The sequence below is a fragment of the Ursus americanus genome, chromosome 14, assembly GCF_024610735.1.
Source record: "Ursus americanus isolate L20-20 chromosome 14, mUrsAme1.1.p, whole genome shotgun sequence".
Lineage (NCBI taxonomy): Eukaryota > Metazoa > Chordata > Mammalia > Carnivora > Ursidae > Ursus > Ursus americanus.
Window position 1 is genome coordinate 49,999,047 of NC_142140.1, and position 26,732 is coordinate 50,025,778.

The window sequence follows — 26,732 nt, forward strand, 5'->3', positions numbered from 1 at the left end:
AAACAAATCAAAAAATGGGCAGAAGATATGAACAGACACTTTTCCAATGAAGACATACAAATGGCTAACAGACACATGAAAAAATGTTCAAAATCATTATCCATCAAGGAAATTCAAATCAAAACCACACTGAGATACCACCTTACGCCAGTTAGAATGGCAAAAATAGACAAGGCAAGAAACAACAATTGTTGGAGAGGATGTGGAGAAAGGGGATCCCTCCTACATTGTTGGTGGGAATGCAAGTTGGTACAGCCACTCTGGAAAACCGTGTGGAGGTCCCTTAAAAAGTTAAAAATTGAGCTACCCTATGATCCAGCCATTGCACTACTGGGTGTTTACCCCAAAGATACAGACGTAGTGAAGAGAAGGGCCATATACACCCCAATGTTCATAGCAGCAATGTCCACAATAGCTAAATCGTGGAAGGAGCCGAGATGCCCTGCAACAGATGACTGGATTAAGAAGTTGTGGTCCATATATACAATGGAATATTACTCAGCAATCAGAAAGAACGAGTTCTCAACATTTGCTACAACATGGACGGCACTGGAGGAGATAATGCTAAGTGAAATAAGCAGAGAAAGACAACTATCATATGATTTCTCTCATCTATGGAACATGAGAACTAGAATGATCAGTAGGGGAAGAAAGGGATAAAGAAAGGGGGGTAATCAGAAGGGGGAATGAAACATGAGAGACTATGGACTATGAGAAACAAACTGAGGACTACAGAGGGGAGGGGTGTGGGGGAATGGGATGGGCCGGTGATGGGTAGTAAGGAGGGCACGTGTTGCATGGTGCACTGGGTGTTGTACACAACTAATGAATCATCGAGCCTTACATCAAAAACCGGGGATGTACTGTATGGTGACTAACATAATATAATAAAAAATCATTATAAAAAAAATAAAAATAATAAATAAATAAAAGTGTTTGTGGGTGGTTAAAAAAAAAAGTCGTGGTCCATATATACAATGGAATATTATTCAGCTATCAAAAAGAACGATTTCTCAACATTTGCTGCAACATGGACTGCACTGGAGGAGATAATGCTTAGTGAAATAAGTCAAGCAGAGAAAGACAATTATCATATGATTTCTCTCATCTATGGAACATAAGAACTAGGAAGATCAGTAGGAGAAGAAAGGGATAAAGAAAGGGGGTAATCAGAAGGGGGAATGAAGCATGAGAGACTATGGACTCTGGGAAACAAACTGAGGGCTTCAGAGGGGAGGGGGGTGGGGGAATGGGATAGACTGGTGATGGGTAGTAAGGAGGGCACGTATTGCATGGTGCACTGGGTGTTACACGCAACTAATGAATCATCGAGCCTTACATCGGAAACCGGGGATGTACTGTATGGTAACTAACATAATATAATAAAAAAAATTTTTTAAAAGATGTAATTTTTGAGATCATTTAAAATTGTATTCCTTAAAGGAAATAAAGCAAAGTCCATTCTGAAAAAGAAAAAAAAAAGAAGAAGAAGGTGTTCTAGAATAACATCGTGGTGATGCTGCATGACTCTGTGATTGTTCTAAAAACCACAAATCTGTACAGTTTAAAGGGTCAATTTCAGGGTGTGTGGAAGATATAACAATAAAAAATGTAAAATCACAAAATTCAGTGTTGAGTGAAGAGAGAACAAGCTCTACAGCTTAGCTCCCTGGATTTGAATCCCAACTCTCCACTTACTAGTGATGGACCTTAGGGCATTTAATTAAACTACCTATGGCTCAGTTTATTTATCTACAAATGGGGCAAATGACTGTACCTACTTCATAGTATTAGTGTGAGGATTACCACATACAAAAATGGGCAGAAAAATGCATGGCATAAAGTAAGTACCATGTAAACTATGAGGCAACTTATACTGAGGGTTTCAGAGGGGAGGGGGTTGGGCAATGGGCTAGCCCAGGGATGGGTAGTAAGGAGGGCACATATTGGATGGAGCACTGGGTGTTATATGCAAACAATGAATCATGGGACTTTACATCAACTGTTGGTGATGTATCGTGTATGTTATGACTGTATGGTGACTAACATAACATAAAAAAATTAAAAAACTGAAAATAAATCAACTCTACTTTTCTAAATCAAAACATTGGAACATCTTAAAGGATTTGGACAAAGAAGTAGATTAGATTTTTTTTAGTGATGTCCTAGGCACTTCTTTTGGCTTCAGTTTTGCTATTCAAAGGACAGAGGTTTAAAGACATTCTGCTTAATTATTATAATTTTCCACCAGAAAGATGTCCTAAGAATTATTACCTTATGTATCTTCTCTGTATTATGCTCAAGCATAATAAAAAAAAAAATGCTACTCTGGTTCTAGTGGTGGCTGTGCTCATGCAGGGAATTTGCATTTACCGGGTGGTTGTTCCATAAAGGTGAGGCCTGGATGCCGCAGAAATGGCCACAATTATAGCCGGGGCTCCATAGCCCACAGGGAACATGAGCTTCTTCATGACCCTGCTCACGCTGGAGTAGTTGACCACCGTCAGGTTCCGTGCAGTGAGGAAGAGGTGCAGACCCTCCAGCAGCATCCAGGTGAAGGAGGCCAGGTAGAGGTAGTGTAAGGCACCCGCGATGATGGCACACAGCACCTGGGGGAGGACAAAGGTGCCCCAGGAGGGAATGTCGGGGAGGAGGGTGGCCCCAGGATCTGTCCCATACTTTGTCATTGGAGAGAATACTCATGCATATGGTCGAGTTGTCCGGAGAGGGTTTGTCTTCTAGTTCATTGGTCAATGTGAAATAGGCTACTTACTCCTCTAACCTCCCCGGGAACCAAGGACATTTTATTAAGGTATCAGTGCAGCACGGCTCCATGAACTGAGCACCCCTGGGACAGGGCAGGGGCTCCTCTGTGACGGTGTCAGTACCTTGATCTCGGTCCGGTCGATGGCCGTGAGGAAGAGCAGGTGGGCCAGGAAGAGGCAGATTGAGAGCTGCAGATGGATGGAGGTGCTGGTGTTCTGGATGGCTTTGCACAGCAGGAAGGTGAGGGCTGCCAGGAGGAGGCACAGCAGAGAGAGGCCCAGCCCCACATAGGTGATCACAGCCAGCAAGGGATCCTCCTCCTGGGTTCCAGCAAAGGGTAGCAAGAGGACATCGCAGTCACATTTTCCTGCTCTGGGTAATGACTCTTCTATCTTTTTTTTTTTTTTCATTTTTTGGCATAGCAACATCAAGAATGGTAGAACCAGGTAAATTTGTTATGTTATTAGGTAAGTTCCTCCAGGCTCAGAATGCCGAAATTCTATGGGATTCAGACTTTATCAATTCAGGTCCCATAATAATTGAGGGATAGGAGAGTCCTTACTCAACACAAACTCCTGGAGATCACAAGGGTTTATATTATTTTACAGATCACCTAACGAGGTCTTTTTTTTAAAAGATTTTATTTATTTATTTGACAGAGAGAGACAGCCAGCGAGAGAGGGAACACAGGCAGGGGGAGTGGGAGAGGAAGAAGCAGGCTCCCAGCGGAGGAGCCTGATGTGGGGCTCGATCCCACAACGCCGGGATCACACCCTGAGCCGAAGGCAGACGCTTAACGACTGCGCCACCCAGGTGCCCCCTAACTAAGTCTTTGATGTGATGATCCAGAGGAAGTAACCAGCTCACCTGGCCAAGGGAGCAGGCAAACATAGGTCCTATCCCACCTGCTCTCAGTGGCTTTCCTGGTCCTCTTTGATGTCTGCCACCACCAAATCTTCCTTTCTACAGCCCCTAGAGCCACTTTGTATAGCCTTCCTGTCCTGAAGACTACTGTGATAAGCAGAAATCTGTTTTGCCAATGAATGATAGAAGGGGTACACATGCTTCCCTCAAGATTTTCAGTTAAATACCGATTTGTGCTGCTGTGAAGGGATTTTGCAGATCGAATTCAGGCCCTATATCAGTTGACTTTAAGAGAGGGATTTTTTTATAATAATATTTTTTTATTATATTATGTTAGTCACCATACAGTACATCCCTGGTTTTTTTTAATATTTTTTTATTATATTATGTTAGTCACCATACAGTACATCCCTGGTTTTTTATGTAAAGTTCGATGATTCATTAGTTGTGTATAACACCCAGTGCAACATGCAATACATGCCCTCCTTACTACCCATCACCAGTCTATCCCATTCCCCCACCCCCCTCCCCTCTGGAGCCCTCCGTTTGTTTCCCAGAGTCCATAGTCTCTCATGCTTCATTCCCCTTTCTGATTACCCCCTCTTTCTTTATCCCTTTCTTCTCCTACTGATCTTCCTAGTTCTTATGTTCCATAGATGAGAGAAACCATATGATAATTGACTTTCTCTGCTTGACGTATTTCACTTAGCATTATCTCCTCCAGTGCCGTCCATGTTGCAGCAAATGTTGAGAAATCGTTCCTTTTGATAGCTGAGTAATATTCCATTGTATATATGGACCACAGCTTCTTAATCCATTCATCCGTTGAAGGGCATCTCGGCTCCTTCCATGATTTAGCTATTGTGGACAATGCTACTATGAACATTGGGGTGCATATGGCCCTTTTCTTCACTATGTCTGTATCTTTGGGGTAAATACCCAGTAGTGCAATGGCTGGATCATAGGGTAGCTCAATTTTTAACTTTTTAAGGGACCTCCGCATAAGAGAGGGATTTTATCCTGGTGGGCCTGGCCTGATCAGTGATCTCTCAAAAGCCCTGAGCACTTCCTGGAGAAAAAGATTCAAAGATTGAGCATTTGAGGTGAGGGAACTTCTCCTACTGTCCTCTAGATTGAAGTGCTGATACCCTGGTACAGAATAGAGAACCCAGAAATGGACCCTCAACTCTATGGTCAACTAACCTTCAACAAAGCAGTAAAGAATATCCAGTGGAAATAATACAGCCTCTTCAACAAATGGTGTGGGAAAATTGGACAGCCACATGCAGAAGAAAGAACCTGTACCATTCTCTTACACCATATACAAAAATAAACTCAAGATGGATGAAAGACCTAAATTTGAGACAGGAATCCATCAAAATCCAAAGCAACCTTTTTAATGACACATCTCCAAAGGCAAGAGAAACAAAAGATAAAATGAACATGTGGGACTTCATCAAGATAAAAAAGCTTCTGCACAGCCAAGGAAACAATCAAAAAAACTAAGAGGCATCCCATGGAATGGGAGAATATATTTGCAAATGATACTACAGATAAAAGACTGGTATCCAAGATCTACAAAGAACTTCTCAAACTCAATACGTGAGAAACAAATAAATCATAAAATGGGCAGAAGATATGGACACTTTTCCAATGAAGACATACAAATGGCTGACACCTGAAAAAATGTTCAAAATCTTTAGCCATCAGGGAAATTCAAATCAAAACCACATTGAGATACCACCTTATGCCAGTTAGAATGGCAAAAATAGACAAGGCAAGAAACAATTGTTGGAGAGAATGTGGAGAAAGGGGATCCCTCCTACATTGTCAGTGAGAATGCAAGTTGGTACAGCCACTTTGGAAAACAGTGTGGAGGTCCCTTAAAACGTTAAAAATTGAGCTACCCTATGACCCAGCCATTGCACTACTGGGTATTTACCCCAAAGATACAGACGTAGTGAAGAGAAGGGCCATATGCACCCCAATGTTCATAGCAGCATTGTCCACAATAGCTAAATCGTGGAAGGAGCCGAGATGCCCTTCAACAGATGACTGGATTAAGAAGCTGTGGTCCATATATACAATGGAATATTACTCAGCTATCAGAAAGAACGAGTTCTCAACATTTGCTGCAACATGGACGGCACTGGAGGAGATAATGCTAAGTGAAATAAGTCAAGCAGAGAAAGACAATTATCATATGATTTCTCTCATCTATGGACCATAAGAACTAGGAAGATCAGTAGAAGAAAGGGATAAAGAAGGGGGGTAATCAGAAGGGGGAATGAAGCATGAGAGACTATGGACTCTGAGAAACAAACGGAGGGCTTCAGAGGGGAGGGTGGTGGGGGAATGGGATAGACTGGTGATGGGTAGTAAGGAGGGCACATATTGCATGGTGCACTGGGTGTTATACGCAACTAATGAATCATCAAACTTTGCATCAGAAACCAGGGATGTACTGTATGGTGACTAACATAATATAATTTTAAAAATTAAAAATAATCCTAGAGGAGAACACAGGCAGCAACCTCTTTACCTCTTTGATCTTGGCCACATACACTTCTTGCTAGACACATCTCCAAAGGCAAAAGAAACAAAACCAAAAATGAGTTATTGGGACTTCATCAGGATAAAAAACTTTTGCACAGCAATGAAAACAGTCAACAAAACTAAAAAGCAACCTATGGAATTGGAGAAGTTATTTCCAAACGACTTATCATATAAAGGACTAATATCCAAAATCTATAAAGAACTTATCAAACTCAACACCCGAAAGTCCAGTCTAGAAATGGGCAGAAGACATGAACAGACATTTCTCCAAAGAAGACATACAAATGGCCCACAGACACATGAAAAAATGTTCAACATCACTTGGAATCAGGAAAATACAGATTAAAACCACAATGAGATACAACCTCACACCAGTCAGAATGGCTAAAATTAACAAGTCAGGAAACAACAGGTGTTGGTGAGGATGCAGAAAAAGGGCAACCCTTCTACACTGCTGGTGGGAATCCAAACTGGTGCAGCCTCTCTGGAAAACAGTATGTAACATCCTCAAAAAGTTAAAAATAGAGCTAGCCTATGACCCAGCAATTGCACTAGTAGGTATTTATCCAAAGGATAGAAACATAGTGATCTGAAGGGGCACATGCACCCCCAATGTTTAGGCAGGAATGTCCACAATAGCCAAAATATGGAAAGAGCCAAGATGGACATGGACAGATGAATGGATAAAGGAGATGTGATATACACACATACACACAGGCACACAAACACAAACAAACACAATGTAATATTACTCAGCCATCAAAATGAAATCTTACCATTTGCAACAATGTGGATGGAACTAGAGGGTATTATGCTAAGCAAAATAGTCAATCAGAGAAATACAATTATCATATGATTTCACTTTTATGTGGAATAAGAAACAAACAGGATAATAGGGGAATGGAAGGAAAAATAGAATAAGTTGAAATCAGAGAGGGAGACAAACCATAAGAGAGTCCCATCTATAGGAAACAAACTGAGAGTTGCTGGAGGGGAGGAGGGCAGATGGATGGAGTAACTGGATGATGGGCATTAAGGAGGGCATGTGGCGTAATGAACACTGGGTTATTATATGCAACTGATGAATCACTGACCTCTACCTCTGAAACTAATAATACAATATGTTAATTAATTGAATAAAAATAATATAAAATTTAAAAAAGAAGATGTGGTATATATATACACATATGATGTAACCCTCAAAAAGAATGAAATCTTGCCATTTGAAACAACATGGATGGAACTAAAGGGTATTATGTGAAGTGAGGTAAGTCAGTCAAAGAAAGACAAATACCATGTGATTTCATTCATATGTGGAATTTAAGAAACAAAACAGATGAACATAGGGGAAGGGAAGGAAAAACAAAGTAAGATGAAAATAGAGAGGGAAGTAAACCATAAGATACTCCTAACTATAGGAAACAAACGGGGCTGCTGGAGGGGAGGTGGGTGGGGGAATGGGGTAATGGGTGATGGGCATTAGGGAGGGCATTTAATGTAATGAGCACTGAGTGTTGTATGCAACTGATGAATCACTAAATTCTACTCCTGAAACTAAATATACAACATATGTTAACTAAATTCAATACAAATAAAAATTTAAAAAATAAATAGGAATGCTGATACCTGTGTGAGGGCCTGTTAGAGAAGGAATACAGGCAGCCCCTAGTAGCGAAGCATGGTCTCCTGCTCTCAGCTAGCAGAAAAGTGGAACCCTGCTCCTAAAACTGCAAGGAACTGAATTCTGCCAGCAACCAGGGAGCTCACAGGAGAACCTGAGCCACAGACAAGAATGCAGTTCTGGCTGATTTCAGGCTGTAAGATGCTGAACAGACAACTCAGCTACACCATGCCTGACTGCTGCCCAAAGAACCCACAAGATATAAATTTGTTTTTTTAAAGCCCCTACATGTGGGGAAATGTGTTACAGAGCAACAGGCGTGGAATGCAGCCCCTCCCAGGCTCTCACCTGCACATCATAGTGGGCCAAGAGGACGGCAAAGCTGCTGAGGTGGGTGCACTGGCAGGTGGTGCTGGTGTCTTCAGTGGTCACCATCCTGCAGCCCGTGGTGGACCAATAGCCATATCCATCTGGAGTGTGATCCCAGAAGGCACAAAACACCTTTTGCTTTGGCTTAAGGGTTGCTGACTGTAGGAACAGAGTGTAGGTGGGAGCTGGTGGTTCTGGTGCTCAGAAATGCTTATCCAAAGCTGGCTTGCAAACGGCTTTCCTGGAGGAATGATGCACCCATGGGGGAGCCCCCCAGAACCTCAAGAATGAGCTAGGCAGCAAGGCTGTGCCCAGGACCCAGGCTCCTTCCACACCCGCAGCCCCATCTCACCAGCACTCACATGGTGAGAGAAGATGAAGGTGATCAGGGAGCTGAGGTTCTGGGTGTCCCTTTTGCTCATAAAGGCAGAGATGACATCTGAGAGCAGGACAGAGGGGACTCCTTGCAGCACGCCCTTCTGTGCCCCATGCAGAACTGCCTGCCTCTCAGACTCCAGGACCAGGCGGGTCTTAGCCAGCAACTTGCCCATCCCTGGCGTGGAGATGAGGCCCACCACAGAAGGACCTGCAGGAAGAGGCCAATGTTGACACCTCAGGATGCCCAACAGGGCCCCTTCCTCCTCAGAGGGACACTTTGTGGTGCTACCATACCCCCCTTTCCCTTTTATCCTCAGTTCCCTGTTTGTCACATCCTTGGGCATCTTGTGACCTGTCCCCCATCTCAGGCGTTACCTGAGTCACCAGATTCGTGCACCACATTCCAGTTCAGCAGCATCTTCACCTGATTGGAACTCAAAGTGACGTTTGTGTGTCCTTGCTCCTGCACCGCAAGGGCCAGGTCTATAAGATGTCAGAGTCGTATAAGGGAGTTAGGTTAGTAATTCCGCCTGGAGTGGTTGCTGTAGCACCATTATTTTTATACGTGTTTACACACACAGTGAATTACAGAGGATTATAAGAAAATACTATGAGCAATTGTACACCAACAAATGGGATAACCGAGAAGAAAGTGACAAATTCCTAGAGACACACAAACTACGAAAGTAATAGAAGAATGAAGTTGAACAGAGCTATCACAGGCAAAGATAATGAATCAGATAAAAATTCCCCAAAATGAAAAGCCTTAACCAGATATCTTTACTGGTGAATTCTCCCAACTATTTAAGTAAGAATTAACAAGAATCCCTTGTAAATTCTTCCAAAAGTAGAAGAGGAAGGAATACTACCTAAATAATCTTATGAAGCCACCATCACAATGATAACAAAATCAGATAAAGCCATTACGAGAAAATTATAGACCAATATTTTAATGAATATAGATGTAAAAAATGAATAAAATGTTAAGAATAAATTAACCCAAGGAGGTTCAAGACTTGTACACAGAAAGCTACAAAAAAATGTGGGAATAAATGAAAGACCCTTAGTACATGGGAAAACATTCATATTCATGGTTCAAAGGCTTAATATTATTAAGATGGCAATATTTCCCAAAGATGTTTACAGATTCAATGCAATCCATATCAATATTCCAACATTTTTTAGAAATGGGAAAGTGTATCCTAAAGTTCACAGGACATTGCAAGGGGCCCAAATACCCAAAACAATCTTGAAAATGAAAAAACAAAATTGGAGTACTTATACCTCCTGATTTTAAACTGACAACTAATCTTTGATAAAGCATGAAAAAACATCCAATGGAAAAAAGACAGTCTCTTCAATAAATGGTGCTGGGAAAATTGGTCAGCTAAATGCAAAAGAATGAAACTTGACCACTCTCTCACACCATACACAAAAATAAACTCCAAATGGATGAAAGACCTCGATGTGAGACAGGAATCCATCAAAATCCTAGAGGAGAACATAGGCAGCAACATCTATGACATCGTCCACAGCAACCTTTTCATGACACATCTCCAAAGGCAAGAGAAACAAAAGATAAAATGAATTTATGGGACTTCATCAAGATTAAAAGCTTCTGCACAGCCAAGGAAACAGTCAAAAAAACTAAAAGGCAGCCCATGGAATGGGAGAAGATATTTGCAAATGACACTACAGATAAAAGACTGGTATCCAAGATCTACAAAGAAATTCCCAAACTCAATACGTGAGAAACAAATAAACAAATCATAAAATGGGCAGAAGATATGAACAGACACTTTTCCAATGAAGACATACAAATGGCTAACAGACACATGAAAAAATGTTCAAAATCATTAGCCATCAGGGAAATTCAAATCAAAACCACACTAAGATACCACCTTACACCAGTTAGAATGGCAAAAATTGACAAGGCAAGAAACAATTGTTGGAGAGAATGTGGAGAACGGGGATCCCTCCTACATTGTCTGTGGGAATGCAAGTTGGTACAGCCACTCTGGAAAACCGTGTGGAGGTCCCTTAAAAAGTTAAAAATTGAGCTACTCTATGACCCAGCCATTGCACTCCTGGGTATTTACCCCAAAGATACAGACGTAGTGAAGAGAAGGGCCATATGCACCCCAAAGTTCATAGCAGCATTGTCCACAATAGCTAAATCGAGGAAGGAACCAAGATGCCCTTCAACAGATGACTGGATTAAGAAGATGTGGTCCATATATACAATGGAATATTACTCAGCTATCAAAAAGAACAATTTCTCAACATTTGCTGCAACATGGACGGCACTGGAGGAGATAATGCTAAGTGAAGTAAGTCAAGCAGAAAAAGACAATTATCATATGGTTTCTCTCATTTATGGAACATAAGAAGTAAGAAGATCGGTAGGAGAAGAAAGGGATAAAGAAAGGGGGGGTAATCCGAAGGGGGAATGAAGCATGAGAGACTATGGACTCTGAGAAACAAACTGAGGGCTTCAGAGGGGAGGGCGGTGGAGGATGGGATAGACTGGTGATGGGTAGTAAGGAGGGCATGTATTGCATGGTGCACTGGGTGTTATACGCAACTAATGAATCATCGAACTTTACATCAAAAAATAAAAAATAAAAATAAAAGAAATAAAAAATTAAAAAATAAAAAAAATAGAAACTGACTACTAACCAACAGTAATCAGAACAGTAAGGCACTAGCATAAGGATAGACATACAAACAAGTAAAATAAAGCTGAATGTCCAGAAATAAACCCATACATCTGTGACCAATTGATTGCAATAAGGGATGCGAAGACCATTCAGTGGAAAAGGGAAAGTCTATTCAGCAAATGGTGTTTGCACATCTCGATCACCTCTTGTAGTAGAAGTAAGCTGGAACCCTACCTCACACAACAAACAATTAACTCAAAATGGGTCAAAGACCTACATTTATGAGCTAGAACTAGAATGGCTAGGAGGAAAAACAGGTGTAATCTTCATGGCCTTGGATTTGGCAATGGATTCTTACAAAAGACAACAAATGCACATACAAAAAATAGAGAAAAAGGATTTGATCAAAACATAAGCATCTGTTCATTAAAGTGAAAAGACCATGGAGAAAGTGGAAAGACAATCTATGGAATGGGAGAAAAAATGAGCAAATCATATGTTTCAAAAAATCTACTATAGAATATATAAAGAACTCTTACAGCTCAACAATCAGAAGCCAAACAATGAATTAAAAAATAGGCAAAGGACTTGAATAGATGTGTAGATATAGATAGATAGATGATGATAGATAGATAGATGATGATAGATAGATAGATAGATAGATAGATAGATAGATAGATAGATAGATGATAGATATAGATATAGAGATGTATATGTGTATATATATGTTCAATATTTCTATATATATTGAATATATATATATATTCAACAATCACATGAAAAGATGTTAAATATCATTAGTCATTTGGGAAATGCAAATCAAAACCATAGACAGATCACCTAACACACACTAAAAAGGCTATAAGAAAACAAAATATAAGTGCCAAGTGTTGCTGAGAATGTGGATATGGGAACCCCTGTGCGTTGCTGGTGCAGATGTAAAATGGTGCCGCCATTTTGGAAAAAGAGCCTGGTGGATCCTCAAAAAGTTGAACAGAGAGTGACGTCATCACTCAGAAATTCCACCCCTATGTATGTACGCAAAGAGCTGAGAACTGTTATTCAAACAAAAACTTGTCCGCCAATATTTACAGTAACACCCTTCATAATAACCCAAACGTCCGTCAGTGGATGAATGGATACACAAAAAGGGTTGTAGCCACAATGATGGACTATTATTCAACCATAAAAAGGAAAGAATTACTGCCACGTGCTACAACATGGATTCACCTTGAAAACATGATGCCGTGTGAAAGAAGCCAGACTATAGGGTCACCTATTGCATGATTCTAATGATATGAAATGTCCTGAATAGGAAAATCCAGAGACACAGAAAACAGACTGGGGCTGCCAGGGACCGGGGGAGGGAGAGAGAAGGGACTGCTTACTGGGTACATTATTCACTTTTGGGGTGATGAAAACATTTTAGAAATGGAGGTGATGGTTGTACAACTCTGTGAGTGTTCTAAGTCCCACTGAATTCTACATTTTGTTTAAAATGGTGAGGGAACAAATGAAGGGGGGGAAAGAGGGGGAGATGAACCATGAGAGACTATGGACTCTGGGAAACAATCTTATGGTTTCAGAGGGTGGATGGGTTAGCCCAGTGATGAAGGACACATATTGGGGCACCTGGGTGGCTCAGTCATTAAGCATCTGCCTTCGGCTCAGGGTGTGATCCCAGGGTCCTGGGATCGAGGCCCACATTGGGCTCCCCTGCTGGGAGCCTGCTTCTTCCTCTCCCACTCCCCCTGCTTGTGTTCCCTCTCTCGCTGGCTGTCTCTCTCTGTCAAATAAGTAAACAAAATCTTAAAAAAAAAAAAGGAGGGCATATATTGCATGGAGCACTGGGTGTTATACGCAAACAATGAATCATGGAACACTACATCAAAAACTAATGAAGTACTGTACGGTGACTAATGTAACATAATAAAAAATATGGTGAATTTTATGTTACCTGAATTTACCTCAATAAAACAAATCATACTTAAATATCAAATATAATTAAATTTACATTCTTCAAAATTAAACAAATAATCTTCTTTTAAAGATGTTTCTATTTTGTTATCTTAATTTCTTCATTATAATTATTTCATCGGCTGATAATTTATATTACAATGAAAATGTGTATGGTTTATATAGTTTTATTCATTTAACATAGTAAATGGCTTATGAGTGCAACCCTGGGATACATGGTCATGTATCTGGTCATGTATCTGTACATGGTCACACTTTCCAGAGACGCTGGGGGAGATGTGCAGCCGGGAACCACAGAGAAGGAGCCTGGGGCAGACCCCATACTGACCTGTACCTGCAGGTGCACTGAAGTTCACTGGCCCATTGGGCAGAGCCTGGCTCACATCTCTCAGGACATCTTCTAGGCCAATGAGCAGGTTAGTGGCCAGACGGTGCTGCTCTGAGCGGGGCAGGGCCTCCAGGTCCTTAGGGGTCTGCAGCAGCTCATCTACCCCCTGTATGAGGTCCTGGGGGATGGAGACACAGAGCTAGTGAGCATTAAGGCCCTGCCCACTCAGCCCCAGACAACAGACCCTGGAGACTCATTGGTGGTACTGGATCAGATTCTCTAGGTCTTTGGCCCTGGAATCCAGCCACGCAGAAATCAACCCAGTTCACAAATGCCAAAAATGACATCAGCCCAGTGTCCAGAAACAGCAAGAAGAAGTGACTTGTGGGTGCATGGGGGTGTCTCACAATGAGTGGGAATGCCTGCATGTCTGCTCTTCCCACCCATGCTGGGAGAGGAGGGGCCTCAGAGAGGAAGCCATCGTGTTGGGGCTGCCTCCTCCCAGGCCAAACTTCCCAGGCCTCTGTGGGACACCTCCACCTTGCCTCTCCTGGGATGTGCCTTACCTGGATGGTGCTCTTAGCCAAGGCTGGCTTGAAGTCTCGGCGCAGATCTTGGACTCTTTCAAAGAAGCGGGAGAGTCTCTGGGATAGAGAGACAAGACAGGTCAGAGAGCCTGAATTGTGGGTGGGGGAGCTGGGGGGAAATGGGTGGATCAGGCCGGCTGCACAGAGGGATTCCTGGCCACTCACCGGGCTCTGAATTCCAGGGGGTGGGGTCCAGGTGGGGAAGGATATCTCTGCAGGGGATAGAACACCACTCATTAGGTGCCACAGTGTGTGTGCCTGTGTCCGGGGCGGAGTCAGGGGTCAGGTCAGACCAGGTACCTTCACAGATGGTGTTGGGCTGCTTATCCTGGAATCCGGATTTGGGCTCCCAGCCCCGGAGGCAGCGGCACTTGTACGAGCCCATGGTGTTGATGCAGACAGTGGAGTTATGGCACCTAGGCAGCCCGGAGCTGCACTCGTCCACATCTGGGGACACAGAGATGAGAGTCAGGACCCCTTTCCCCTCCGTGCCCTGCCCCCTTTTCCCTGCGTTACTGTCCCCCCTTGGCTGGAGGCGATAACACCTGCTGACCCCACACCCTGGTGATGCCGTGGTTACAGGAAGTATGCGGAGCCTGACAGGTGGCACGTGAGCCCTGTACAGAAGTGCAGGTTGTGAATATAGAAATACCTTTGTCCCAGGTAGTAATTAGCTGCTGCCTGGAGTCTCCAAGGAGCCTGCTCCTCGGTACCCCAGCTCCTTCCCCGGAACCCCCCAGATCTCTTCCCATCCAGCCTCAAAAGAATTAATGCCTGGCTCAGCAGGGCACCCCCAGGGCTCATTCTGCTTGGTTTGTGTGGGTGCCACTGACTATGTGATCAGATGTTCTGAGTGTGGGTCTGGGATGTGGCATCTGAGCTCTGCACCTTCACAGACGGTGTTGTTTGGGCCATTGGGGAACCCAGGGACCGGCTTCCAGCCAGGGTGGCAGTGGCACTAATAGCCCCCAATGTTGTTGAGGCAGTGGGTGGAGGTGTGGCATGGGTTCTGCCCCGACGTGCATTCATTCACATCTGAGGACAAAGCCAGAGGGTCAGTGTCCCCTCCACTCACCACAGCCCTTCTCACTGCCCCTTCTCTCGGATTCCCTATACTTCCACCAAGGACGGACACACACACACACACACACACACACACACACACACAGACACACACACACCACGTACCAGCCACCTAGCCTGTCAAGAAACAACTTTATGATAGCATTTTCTATTGTAAAAACCCCATAATCTCAGATTCTCCCTGCAGGATGAACAGGGTAGAACCATGTATGTGTGTGTCACCCAGACAAAGCTGAGACCCTTCCCAATCATGAAGATTAGACTAGGTATCGGGGTCAGGGAGTGGGGAGGCTGGGGTGGGCCTCTAACCAGGGAGGCTGTGACATTGGGCTGCCTACATGTTGAGTCAGAGGATGGCTAATGGCACCACTGCTGTCCCAAACTGCACCCGTGTCCTTATTAGAACCGATCCCAGAGGTTCAGCCCTGCGTGCCCAGCCCAGGTTCCCAGTCTCCTCACTGCCTGCACTGAGCTTACACCGGTCCTGAAAGTACTGCTGTCTCTCTACTCCTTATGGCAGTTTCCTTCAAGATAAGCTCAACAGAGACAGTATCCTCCTTTTCAGGCAAAAACTATGGCAAAGGGGAAACTGAGTCATGGGAGCTGCACTTCCCATTGAAGGCTCTTACTCATTTCCTCCTCAACTGGGGACTGAGGTTCCCCTTCTCAGAGCTAGAAGTGACACTTCGTGCTGGAATATGACAGACGAGGAGGGGCAAGTGTGGGGGTGCACAGAGAGGCAGGGGACTCCATAAGGGAATCCCAGGCTTAGAAGGCCCTCTTGTCTCCCTGCCCTGCGGTGGAATCTTCTGGAGAGGTGAGCCCTTGCAGGTGTAACTGCCCTGGGAGTTGATGTAGATGCCGTGGCTTTTACAGACTCTGGGTTTCAGCTGACATTCGTCCACGTCTGCAGGGAGAAGGAGAGGATGATGGGTGCTTGCACTTTTTTCCTGGGATAGAAGCATCTGGAAGGCCCCCACTGTCTCTTCCCTGGTGAGTGGCTGCCTTTTCTAATTCACATGGAGGTGTGCTATGGGCGAGCATGATGGCCCAGATGTTCTGCTGTTCAGATGTTGCCAGAGGAGGTCCAAGTCCTCCCCATCTGCCAGCTCTGGTTCCTTCAGCCTCTCTGGGCAGCTTCCAGGTAGGGTAGAGACATCATGACTACCTGTGTCCCAGACCAAGAACTTGGACAAATCCAGGATGGCTCTTCCTGGGAACCAAGTGCAAGGGAAATACTGTGTTCCCCAAGCAGGACCATCTTGGCTCCCAGTGATGGCTTTTGTCCTAATTTCCCAGAGCCATTGCTTGCTGCCTGAGTTGCCACTGGAATCCCGGTGATACTAGCAGGACAGCTTGCTCTCATCCACACTGTCTCTGAGACTCCAGCTCCATGGAGATGGATCAAGACCCATACCCGAGCCAGGCTTCTCAAGGAGAAGGTTTTCTACAGAGGGGAATGAAGATGATGCCAGCCAGTTCAGAGCCACCCAGAGAGTGGACACCAAGCTGAGGAGGACAGTGGGGACTGATGTTCAGACAAGCAGCCTTGGGGTGATGAAGGTGACTTTTTCTGATTCCCATGAAGGCATGCTTGGACTGGCAGGAAGTGGTGAGAATCCACATCTGAGCAGGGCAAGTGGTGAGCAAGGGCTGATTGGCTGGAATAGAGAATGGGAGCTGATGGCAAGGGGTGGCAGGGGTTTCTGTCTTCTTGGCCATGTGTCCCTGTGGGCCCTGCCAGGTGGGCTCAGCCTTCATCTTCTGTCCCCAAGTAGTCTGAGTCAACATGGGCCCTAGGTCAACCCCCTTGGAAGAGTGTCAGGCTTGAGGCAATGGTCCCCAATTTGCCCTTTCTTGCCATTTGTTCCAGATAAGACCCTCTTCCATTCACCTGAATCTGAAGTGGGTGGGGTGGTCCACATCACCATTCCCACACTTAACACAACAACCTCCCAGATCCTGGTCATTCAATTTGCCACAGATCAGTGAATGGAAATTATTGGGGACAATCAGGCAGAGCCTTACACAGGGAACTAGATGGAGGCCTAGATGAAAAGCCAAGTCAAGGTGGAGGAAGCATCTTCTCCAGGCGGTGTTGTTGGCCAGGGTCAGGGCCAGCTGGGGAAGATGGTCCCACCCTTGAATCTCCTTCTTCCCATGTTTCTGCACAGGGTCCTTTGATTCCTCATGGCCCAGGGGTCTGAGAGAGCTCTCAGTGCTGCCAAGCCCATGTGGGACCCAGTGGGGTCAGGATTCATCATGGTAGTCACTGATGATGGTGAAGATTGGATATTGTGTTGGAAGACACATGCTCTCAACTTGTAAAGTATATGATGCCATCTCTCTCTTTTGCTTTATGCAAATAAGATGCCAACTAGGTATTTGCCCAAATATATAAAAATACTGATTCAAAGGGATGCATGCACTCTGTGTTTATAGCAGCATTATCAACAATAGCCAAGCTATGCAAAGTGCCCAAATGTCCATCAACTGAAGAATGGATAAGGAAGATGTGATATATATATCCAATGGATTATTAGTCAGTCATAAAAAAGAATGAAATCTTGCCATTTGCAATGATATGGATGGAGCTAGAGTATATTATGCTAAGTGAAATAAGTCAGTCAGAGAAAGACAAATACCATATGATTTCATTCATATTTAAGAAACAAAACAGATGAATATGGAGAGGAAAAAAGAGAGGCAAACCAGGAAACAGACTATTAACTATAGAAAACAAACTGCTGGTTACCAGGGGGAAATGAGGGGAGATGGACGAAATAGGTGATGGGGATGAAGGCAGGCATGTGTCTGGTGAGCACTGGGTGTTATATAGAGGTGATGAATCACCAAATTCTACACCTGAAACTAATATACACTGTACAGTAATGAAACTAGACGCTGGTTCTTTGAAAGAATTAGTAAGATCAATAAACCACTGGACAGACTTATCCAAAAGAAAAGAGAAAGGACCCAACTTAATAAAATTATGAATTAAAGGGGAGAGATCACGACTAACATCAAGGAAATAGAAACAATCATTAAAAACTATTATCAACAACTATATACCAATAAATTAAGCAACCTGGAAGAAATGGATGCCTTCCTGGAAATCTATAAACTACCATACCGAAACAGGAAGAAATTGACTAAATAGACTGATTAATCATGAAGAGATTGAAGCAGTGATCAAAAACCTCCCCTCCAAAACAAAAACAAAAACAAAAACAAAAATCTCCAAAAACAAGAGTCCAGGGCCTGATGGATTCCTTGGGGAATTCTATGAAACATTCAAAGAAGAGATAATACCTATTCTCCTGAAGCTGATTCAAAAAATATAAACAGAAGGAAAGCTTCTAAACTCATTCTATGAGGCCATTATTACCTTGATCCCAAAACCAGGCAAAAAGCCCATCAAAAAGGAGAATTATGCACCAATATCCCTGATGAATATGGATGCCAAAATTAGCAACAAGATCCTAGCTAGAAGAATGCAATAGTACATTAAAAGGATAATCCACCACGACCACACGGGATTCATCCCTGGGATGCAAGGATGGTTCAACAATCACAAATCCATCAGTGTGATAGATCACATTAATAAAAGACAAGAATCATATGGTCCTCCCAATTGATGCAGAAAAAGCATTTGACAAAATACAGCATCCTTTCCTGATCGAAACACTTCAGAGTGTAGAGATAGAGGGAACATTCCTCAATTTCATAAAAACCATCTATGAAAAGCCTACAGAGAATATCATTCTCAATGGGGAAAAGCTGAAAGCCTTTCCCCTAAAATCAGGAACACAGTAAGGATGCCCACTCTCACCATTATTGTTCAACATAGTACTAGAAGTCCTAGCAGCACCAATCACACAACAAAAAGAAATAAAATGTATTCAAATTGGCAAAGAAGTCAAACTCTCTCTCTTCACAGATGACATGATACTTTATGTGGAAAACCCAAAACACTCCACCCCCAAACTACTAGAACTCATACAGCAATTTAGTAACGTGGCAGGATACAAAATCAATGCACAGAAATCAGTTGCATTTCTATACACTAACAATGAGACTGAAGAAAGAGAAATTAGGGAATTGATTCCATTTACAATAGCACCAAAAACCATAAGATATTTTGGAATAAACCTAACCAAAGAGGTTAAGGATCTATACTCTAGAAACTACAGAACACTGATGAAAGACATTGAAGAAGACACAAAAAGATGGAAAAACATTCCATGCTCATGGATCAGAAGAATAAACATAGTTAAAATGTCTGTGCTACCCAGAGCAATCTCTACTTTCAATGCCATCCCAATCAAAATACCAATGACATTTTGCAAAGCACTGGAACAAACAACCCTAAAATTTGTGTGGAACCAGAAAAGACCCCAATCACCAAAGCAATGTTGAAAAAGAAAAAAAGAGCCAGCGGTATCATGATGCCTGATTTCAAGCTATACTACAAACCTGTGATCATCAAGACAGCATGGTACTGGCGCAAAAACAGACACATAGATCAAAGGAACAGAATAGAGAGCCCGGATATGGACCATCAACTCTTTGGTCAACTAATCTTTGACAAAGCAGGAAAAAACATCCAATGGAAAAAAGACTCTCTTCAATACATGCTGCTCGGAAAATTGGACAGCTATGTACAGAAGAATGAAGCTCGACCACTCTCACACCATACACAAAGATAAACTCTAAATGGATGAAAGACCTTGATGTGAGACAGGAATCCATCAGAATCATAGAGGAGAACATAGGGAGTAACCTCTTCGACATTGGCCACAGCAACTCTTTCATGACACGTCTCCAAAGGCAAGGGAAACAAAAACAAAAATGAACTTTTGGGACTTCATCAAGATAAAAAGCTTCTGCACAGCAAAGGAAACAGCCAAAAAAACTAAGAGGCAACCCACAGAATGGGAGAAGATATTTGCAAATGACACTACAGATACGGGGCTGGTACCCAAGATCTATAAAGAACTCAAACTCAGCACCCAAAAAACAAATAATCAAATCAAAAAATGGGCAGAAGATATGAACAGACACTTTTCCAATGAAGACATACAAATGGCTAACAGACACATGAAAAAAATGTTCAAAATCATTAGCCACCAGGGAAATTCAAATCAAAACCACCTTGAGATACCACCTTACACCAGTTGGAATGGCAAAAATTGACAAGGCAAGAAACAACAAATGTTGGAGAGGATGTGGAGAAAGGAGATCCCTCTTACACTGTTGGTGGGAAAGCAAGTTGGTACAGCCACTTTGGAAAACAGTGTGGAGGTCCCTTAAAAAGTTAAAAATAGAGCTACCATATGACCAAGCAATTGCACTACTGGGTATTTACCCCAAAGATACTGATGTAGTGAAAAGAAGGACCATATGCACCCCAATGTTCATAGTGGCTATTGCCCACAATAGCCAAACTATGGAAGGAGCCAAGATGCCCTTCAACAAATGACTAGATAAAGAACATGTGGTCCATACATACAATGGAATATTATTCAGCCATCAGAAAGGATGATTATGCATTTACATCAACATGGGTGGAACTGGAGGAGATTATGCTAAGTGAAATAAGTCAAGCAGAGAAAGACAATTATCATATGGTTTCACTCATTTATGGAACATAAGGAATAACAGGGAGATCGGTAGGAGAAGGAAGGGGAAAATGAAGGGGGGGAATTCAGAGAGGAAGATGAACCATGTGAGACTATGGACTCCAGGAAACAAACTGAGGGTTTTAGAGGGGAAGGGGTGGGGGGATGGGCTAGCCTGGTGATGGGTAGTAAGGAGGGCACACATTGCATGGAGCACTGGGTGTCATACGCAAACAACGAATCATGGAACACTACATCAAAAGCTAATGATGTACTGTATGGTGACTAACATATCATAATAATAATTTTTAAAAGTAACAAAAAACTGGAATTTAAATAAAGACTTAAAAATAAAAAGAAAATAAATAAATAGATAAGAGGAAAAAATAAAAGAAGATGCTAGGTGGGCATGGAGGATGTTCCAAAATTACAGAAATGACCCTCTGGAGAAGGTTCTCAGCCTTGGAGTTTGGAAAGGGACAGGATACCAGGTAGGTTCCCAGGACCTTCTCTGATGCCTGGAGAAAGTGGGGTGACTGACCCCAAAACTCATGGATGGGGAGATGGAAGGTGCAGGTGGTTCTTACCTTGACACGTGTTCTCACGCTCATTCCTAAATGTTCTTGCCCCAGAAGCAAGCTCATATCCTGGAATGCATGTGCAGTAGTAGCTGCCCTCTGTGTTCTGGCAGTCTGCGAATTTTCCACAGGACACTGTCGAGGACGGCCCACACTCATTGATGTCTGGAACACAACAGGGCAAAGGGTCACCTCCCAAAGCTGTGAGTTCCCATAGGACAGAGGCCCTGGCCTCCAGCCTGACTCAGCCATAGGGACTGGAGAGAACTCACCTTGCAGGTGGCATTCCTGGGACAGGTCTGAGCTGGAGCCAGCTGCTCTGCATGTCTGCTCATGCTCTGCTCATCCCTGATCTCTGGCTGGGCCCCAGGGCACCTAGACTCAGACACTCTGCTGTGCCATGATGGGGGCTGGAAGGAGACCTGCACCCCCTTCTGCAGGCCTTGTGCAGTAGACAGAGGCACTGAGTCCCTGCTTGCACTACTGGGGACCTGGGGGTGGGCTCCAGTCAGGGTGACAGTGGCACTGAAGTCCACTCTGGATGCTGAGTCAGTGAAGGGTGTCATGGCTGGAGTCTGTCCAGGGTAACACTCTTTCACAACCGAGGATAAAGCCAGGTGGTCAGGCCCCTGCCCATTGACACTTCCCATTACTCACAGAGGACCAACTACACTCCAGAGTCCTCATCACCTGCTGCTCCAAGCTGCCAATGTCAGGCATTTTCAAGAAGCCACAGGATGTCTCTGGAGGAGTCTTGCTACCTCCAACCGGGGAGGAAGTTTCTCTTATCTGAACTGTTGCAGATGTGAAATGAGGAAGCAGCATGCAGGTTCTCGCCGCTGAGTCACTGGGGGTGTTTTCTGGTCTCTTATCTCTACCTGTTCTCTACACATGAGAGGAAAGGGTCCCATGAGCCACGTTAATTGAGTATCTCAGGGCCCCACAGAGCAGGGGGTCTGACCAATCACTGGCTAAAAAAAAGTTTAATAAGAACAAGCAACTACTGGGTATTTACCCCAAAGATACAGACATAGTGAAGAGAAGGGCCATATGCACCCCAATGTTCATAGCAACATTGTCCACAATAGCTAAATTGTGGAAGGAGCCGAGATGCCCTTCAACAGATGACTGGATTAAGAAGCTGTGGTCCATATATACAATGGAATGTTACTCAGCTATCAGAAAGAATGAGTTCTCAACATTTGCTGCAACATGGACGGCACTGGAGGAGATAATGCTAAGTGAAATAAGTCAAGCAGAGAAAGACAATTATCATATGATTTCTCTCATCTATGGAACATAAGAACTAGGAAGATCGGTAGGGGAAGAAAGAGATAAAGAAAGGGGGGGTAATCAGAAGGGGGAATGAAACATGAGAGACTATGGACTCTGAGAAACAAACTGAGGGCTTCAGAGGGGAGGGGGTGGGGGAATGGGGTAGGCCGGTGATGGGTAGTAAGGAGGGCACTATTGCATGGTGCACTGGGTGTTATACACAACCAATGAATCATCGAGCCTTACATCAGAAACCGGGGATGTACTGTATGGTGACTAACATAATAAAATAAAAAATCATTATAAAAAAAAAAAGCAGCAGCAGCTTCCCTTCCTTCTCCTACATGTACTGTATGGTGACTAACATAACATAATAAAAAATTATTATTAAAAAAAAAATGTAGCTCTGCTTGCCTCATGGGATTGCTCGAGGAGCGAGGTGGGAAACCATGACTCTGAGGGGGAGGCGTTCCCCTTGAGCTCATGCTAGGAGGAGAGCCTGAGCTTCCAGGCCCTGGGGGTTTCTTCCCTCCTGTTTCTTCCACTACTCTCCCCTTTCTTCATGCTGTGAGAATAACCAGAGTAATAACAGCAGTGACCATAATAGCTTGTGTTTGACAGTCTGCTCTCTGCTAGTCTTCACATGTACTTCACACATGTGAATTTTAAATCTCACTCGAACCATGTAGGGTAGGTACAACGATTATCCCCAATTTACAGACAAGCAAACTGAAGCAGAGAGAAGAGAACATCTTCCCCCCATCACCTCCATCCACCATCTCCAGGCCCCTGCACCACCCAAGCCCCTGTACCTTCACATCTCTCGGAGCCATTGAAGATCACTCCAGATGAGGAATTGAATCCCGGAGAGCAACGACAGTGGGTGCCATTGAAAACAGCGGAGTTCTGAGGGCAATTGCGAGTTGAGTCTATAACAACAGAGGCTGTGAGGGCAGAGACCACAGTCAGAAGGCCCAGGAAATGGAGGGAGCAAGCGGCCAGCTGGGGGTCCAGGACCAGAGGATGGGAGGTGGAAAAAGGAGAGGGATGGCTGCCATTGAAAGAGGAAAAGACAGAAAACTCTGGACATTTGGGGATGTAGAAATGGTTTCTGTTATCTCCAGAAGACCAGAGCCTCAGTGGGGCCTCTGGGTAGACTCACCGCTAATCCACGGGACTGCAGCTCCCAATGACAACAGCAACAGCATCAAAAGTCCTGAGGAAGAAAAAAACAGAGAGATGACAAAGAGAGGAGATGGAGCTCCAGTTTCAACCCTTGTCCTCATGGCCACTGTATCCTGGGAAGTGGCTCTGAGGCTGCAGCTCATGGCTCTCCCAAGGCTCTTGTAATGTATGAAGATTTGAGGACCAGTCCTCTTCCCTCCCTCTCCCTGGACTCCCTGAGAAGTCAGTCACTATCAGACACCATCCTTATGGAACCCCCGTGCTACAGGTAAGGGGACAGAATATACACAGGTGATGTCAGGGACACAACTTAGGAATCCCAGCCTCTCCCAGGGGCACCTGGGTGGCTCAGTAGGTTGAGGCCCAACTCTGGCTTTCGATTCAGATCATGATCTCATGGGTCGTGAGACAGAGCTCTGCATCAGGCTCTGTGCTCAGTGGGGAGTCTGCTTGGGATTCGTTCCCTCTTCTTCTCCCTCCCCCTCTCCACCTCTATCTCAAATAAATTAATAAATCTGTTAAAAAGAGGGAAGGGGCGCCTGGGTGGCACAGCGGTTAAGCGTCTGCCTTCGGCCCAGGGCGTGATCCCGGAGTTCTGGGATCGAGCCCCACGTCAGGCTCCTCTGCTATGAGCCTGCTTCTTCCTCTCCCACTCCCCCTGCTTGTGTTCCCGCTCTCACTGGCTGTCTCTCTCTCTCTGTCGAATAAATAAGTAAAATCTTAAAAAAAAAAAAAAGAGGGAAAAAAAGAAATTCCACCCTCTCCTGATGAAGGGTGTAAATCTTGCAGCACAAAGTCCTCACATTGGTGTGCTCTGCCCATACCCAGGTCTTTGTTCTCTGGCGATGGCAGAAATCTACCTTGAGGATTTCTCTTCCAGGATCATTACCACTTGTTTAACCCACATGTTTTGGGGCACAGAAGAACAGCATGGGTTTGGGAGTCAGCCAGCCCCAAGTCTGAGTCCCAGCTTGCAGTGGTATTGGCCAGGCAGGGAGCCCAGGAATCACAAGAGGGAGAGCTGATGACAGGTGAGGGATGAGAACTATGGCATTGGCAGTTCAAGTCACCATCTCCTGGTTGAGTGGCCTCTCCAGGTGCAACACCCATGGCTTCTATGGTTCCTTCCAATTAAGCTCCTCACCCTCCTACAGCGCACTGAGGGCATAACCTTTATCTCCCAGTCTGGTCCTGAGTGATGAGTAACTGGACAGAGTTCACGGTATGAAAATTGCTACAGGTGTGAAGAAACCTTCCTTACAGCAATCACCTGGCCACCTGTTAGAGTCTGTCATTCCATTCATGGGAAACAGGATGTTGCTGTGAAGGTGGTTTTTTAAGTGAGATTCACAGTAAAATTAGTAGACTCTGAGTAAAGTGGATTACCTTCTATAATGTGGGTGGGCCTCATCTAATCAGTTGAAGACCTTAGGAGAAAAAAAGACTGATCTCCTCCAAGGAAGAAAGAATTCTGTTTCCAGACTGACTTCAGACTTGACAGAGAGAGATAGCCAGTGAGACAGGGAACACAAGCAGGGGGAGTGGGAGAGGAAGCAGCAGGCTCCTAGCGGAGAAGCCTGATGTGGGGCTCGATCCCAGAATGCTGGGATCACACCCTGAGCCAAAGGCAGATGCTTAACGACTGAGCCACACTTCAGACTTGAGATGCAACATCAATGTCCCTGGAAACATCCCTGGGTTTCCAGCCTGACCTACAGATTTTGGACTTTCCAACAATAACAATCTCATAAACTGATATCTTAAACTAACACATTCTCTCTCATCTCTCTATACACACAAACAAACACACACATACACACACACACACACATCTACATTTCTATACATATACGTACATATACATGTACACATATATAGAAACTAGTGATTCTCTTTCTCTGGAAAACCTGGTTTAATACCGTCCATATAGAAAGTTCTGATAAGTCCCCAAGTTTGTCCTAGAAATAAGTCCCACCAACTTTCTTCTTTGAGAACTTAATAGAACTGACTTAATACCATTCTTAAAATTTCTTCCCTGCTCTCCCTTACAGAGATAGTGGGGAAAAAAAACAGAAATAGAGCAAATCTCAGAAATAAAGCAAAGAACAGAGAAACTTCTCAAACTGGATAAAGTTCCCAGGTAGCTTTAGTTGCCCTATCACCATTGTTGTAATTCTGCCTACCTGGCAGCAACCTCAGATGCCCATTCCTCATGGTGCAGACACCAGCGAGCCCAGCTACAGAGGATGCCACCTGGTCTTCGTCTGGGTGTGCTGAAAAGACTTCCTGTTTACTTAAGTCTCAGATGAGCTACTTAGTAAAATGCTGGTCTGGATGCTTCTTTCCCCTGTGTTTCCCCATCATGTATTTCTCTGAAACTCACACTTCTCTTTTTAAGTATTTCCTTAGCATTTCTAGCAATCCTACTGAAAGCCTCTTTGATGGTTTCTAGTTTTGATACAGGAAGACCTCCCCAACATGAAGATAATCCCACTGGTATTTGGCCCCTATGAGGTCTATCATTCACAGTGAACAGATCGTTTTTTTATCCATTGATTACCTCGTCACAGACATATTTATTTTTAAGTTTTATTTTGAAATAAACATAGATTGACAGGAAGTTTCAAAAACAATTGCTAGAGGTCCTTCCCTTGGTTTCCAACAAAAGATACATGTTATGTATTTATGTATTCATATGTAACGATTGTCAAATAACTAAACCAAGAAATTGACAACAGCACAATGGAGTGTATAGTTCTGTGATATTTTATCAGATGCATTGATTCCTGTAACTGTCATTGCAATAAAGTAGATAAGTATCCAGTCACCACAAAGCTCTGCGTCATGCGACACCAACATCCCTAAACCCTGGCAAGTCTAGAAC

The 26,732-nt window shown here is 43.9% G+C and overlaps 1 protein-coding gene across 2 annotated transcripts in view; it reads right to left on the minus strand.

Annotated features, from left to right (window-relative positions):
• LOC123801747 (adhesion G protein-coupled receptor E2-like) overlaps positions 1-26,128 on the minus strand; it is a 46,526-nt gene extending 20,398 nt beyond the window's left edge. Inside the window, exons 1-13 of one of the 2 annotated variants that reach the window (XM_045811967.2) lie at positions 26,032-26,128; positions 23,826-23,879; positions 23,476-23,592; positions 21,398-21,553; positions 14,407-14,553; positions 14,272-14,318; positions 14,086-14,163; positions 13,520-13,697; positions 8,930-9,037; positions 8,539-8,762; positions 8,156-8,335; positions 2,889-3,086; positions 2,374-2,609 (exon numbers count right to left, since the gene is read on the minus strand). In XM_045811967.2, coding sequence (XP_045667923.2) covers positions 2,374-2,609; positions 2,889-3,086; positions 8,156-8,335; positions 8,539-8,762; positions 8,930-9,037; positions 13,520-13,697; positions 14,086-14,163; positions 14,272-14,318; positions 14,407-14,553; positions 21,398-21,553; positions 23,476-23,592; positions 23,826-23,879; positions 26,032-26,062 — 1,754 coding nt within the window. In that variant the 5' untranslated portion in view covers positions 26,063-26,128. Of the gene's footprint in view, positions 1-2,373; positions 2,610-2,888; positions 3,087-8,155; positions 8,336-8,538; positions 8,763-8,929; positions 9,038-13,519; positions 13,698-14,085; positions 14,164-14,271; positions 14,319-14,406; positions 14,554-21,397; positions 21,554-23,475; positions 23,608-23,825; positions 23,880-26,031 lie in introns of both variants that reach the window. The other variant, XM_045811965.2, reaches the window with a different exon arrangement.
• Between the last annotated feature and the right edge of the window lie 604 nt (positions 26,129-26,732).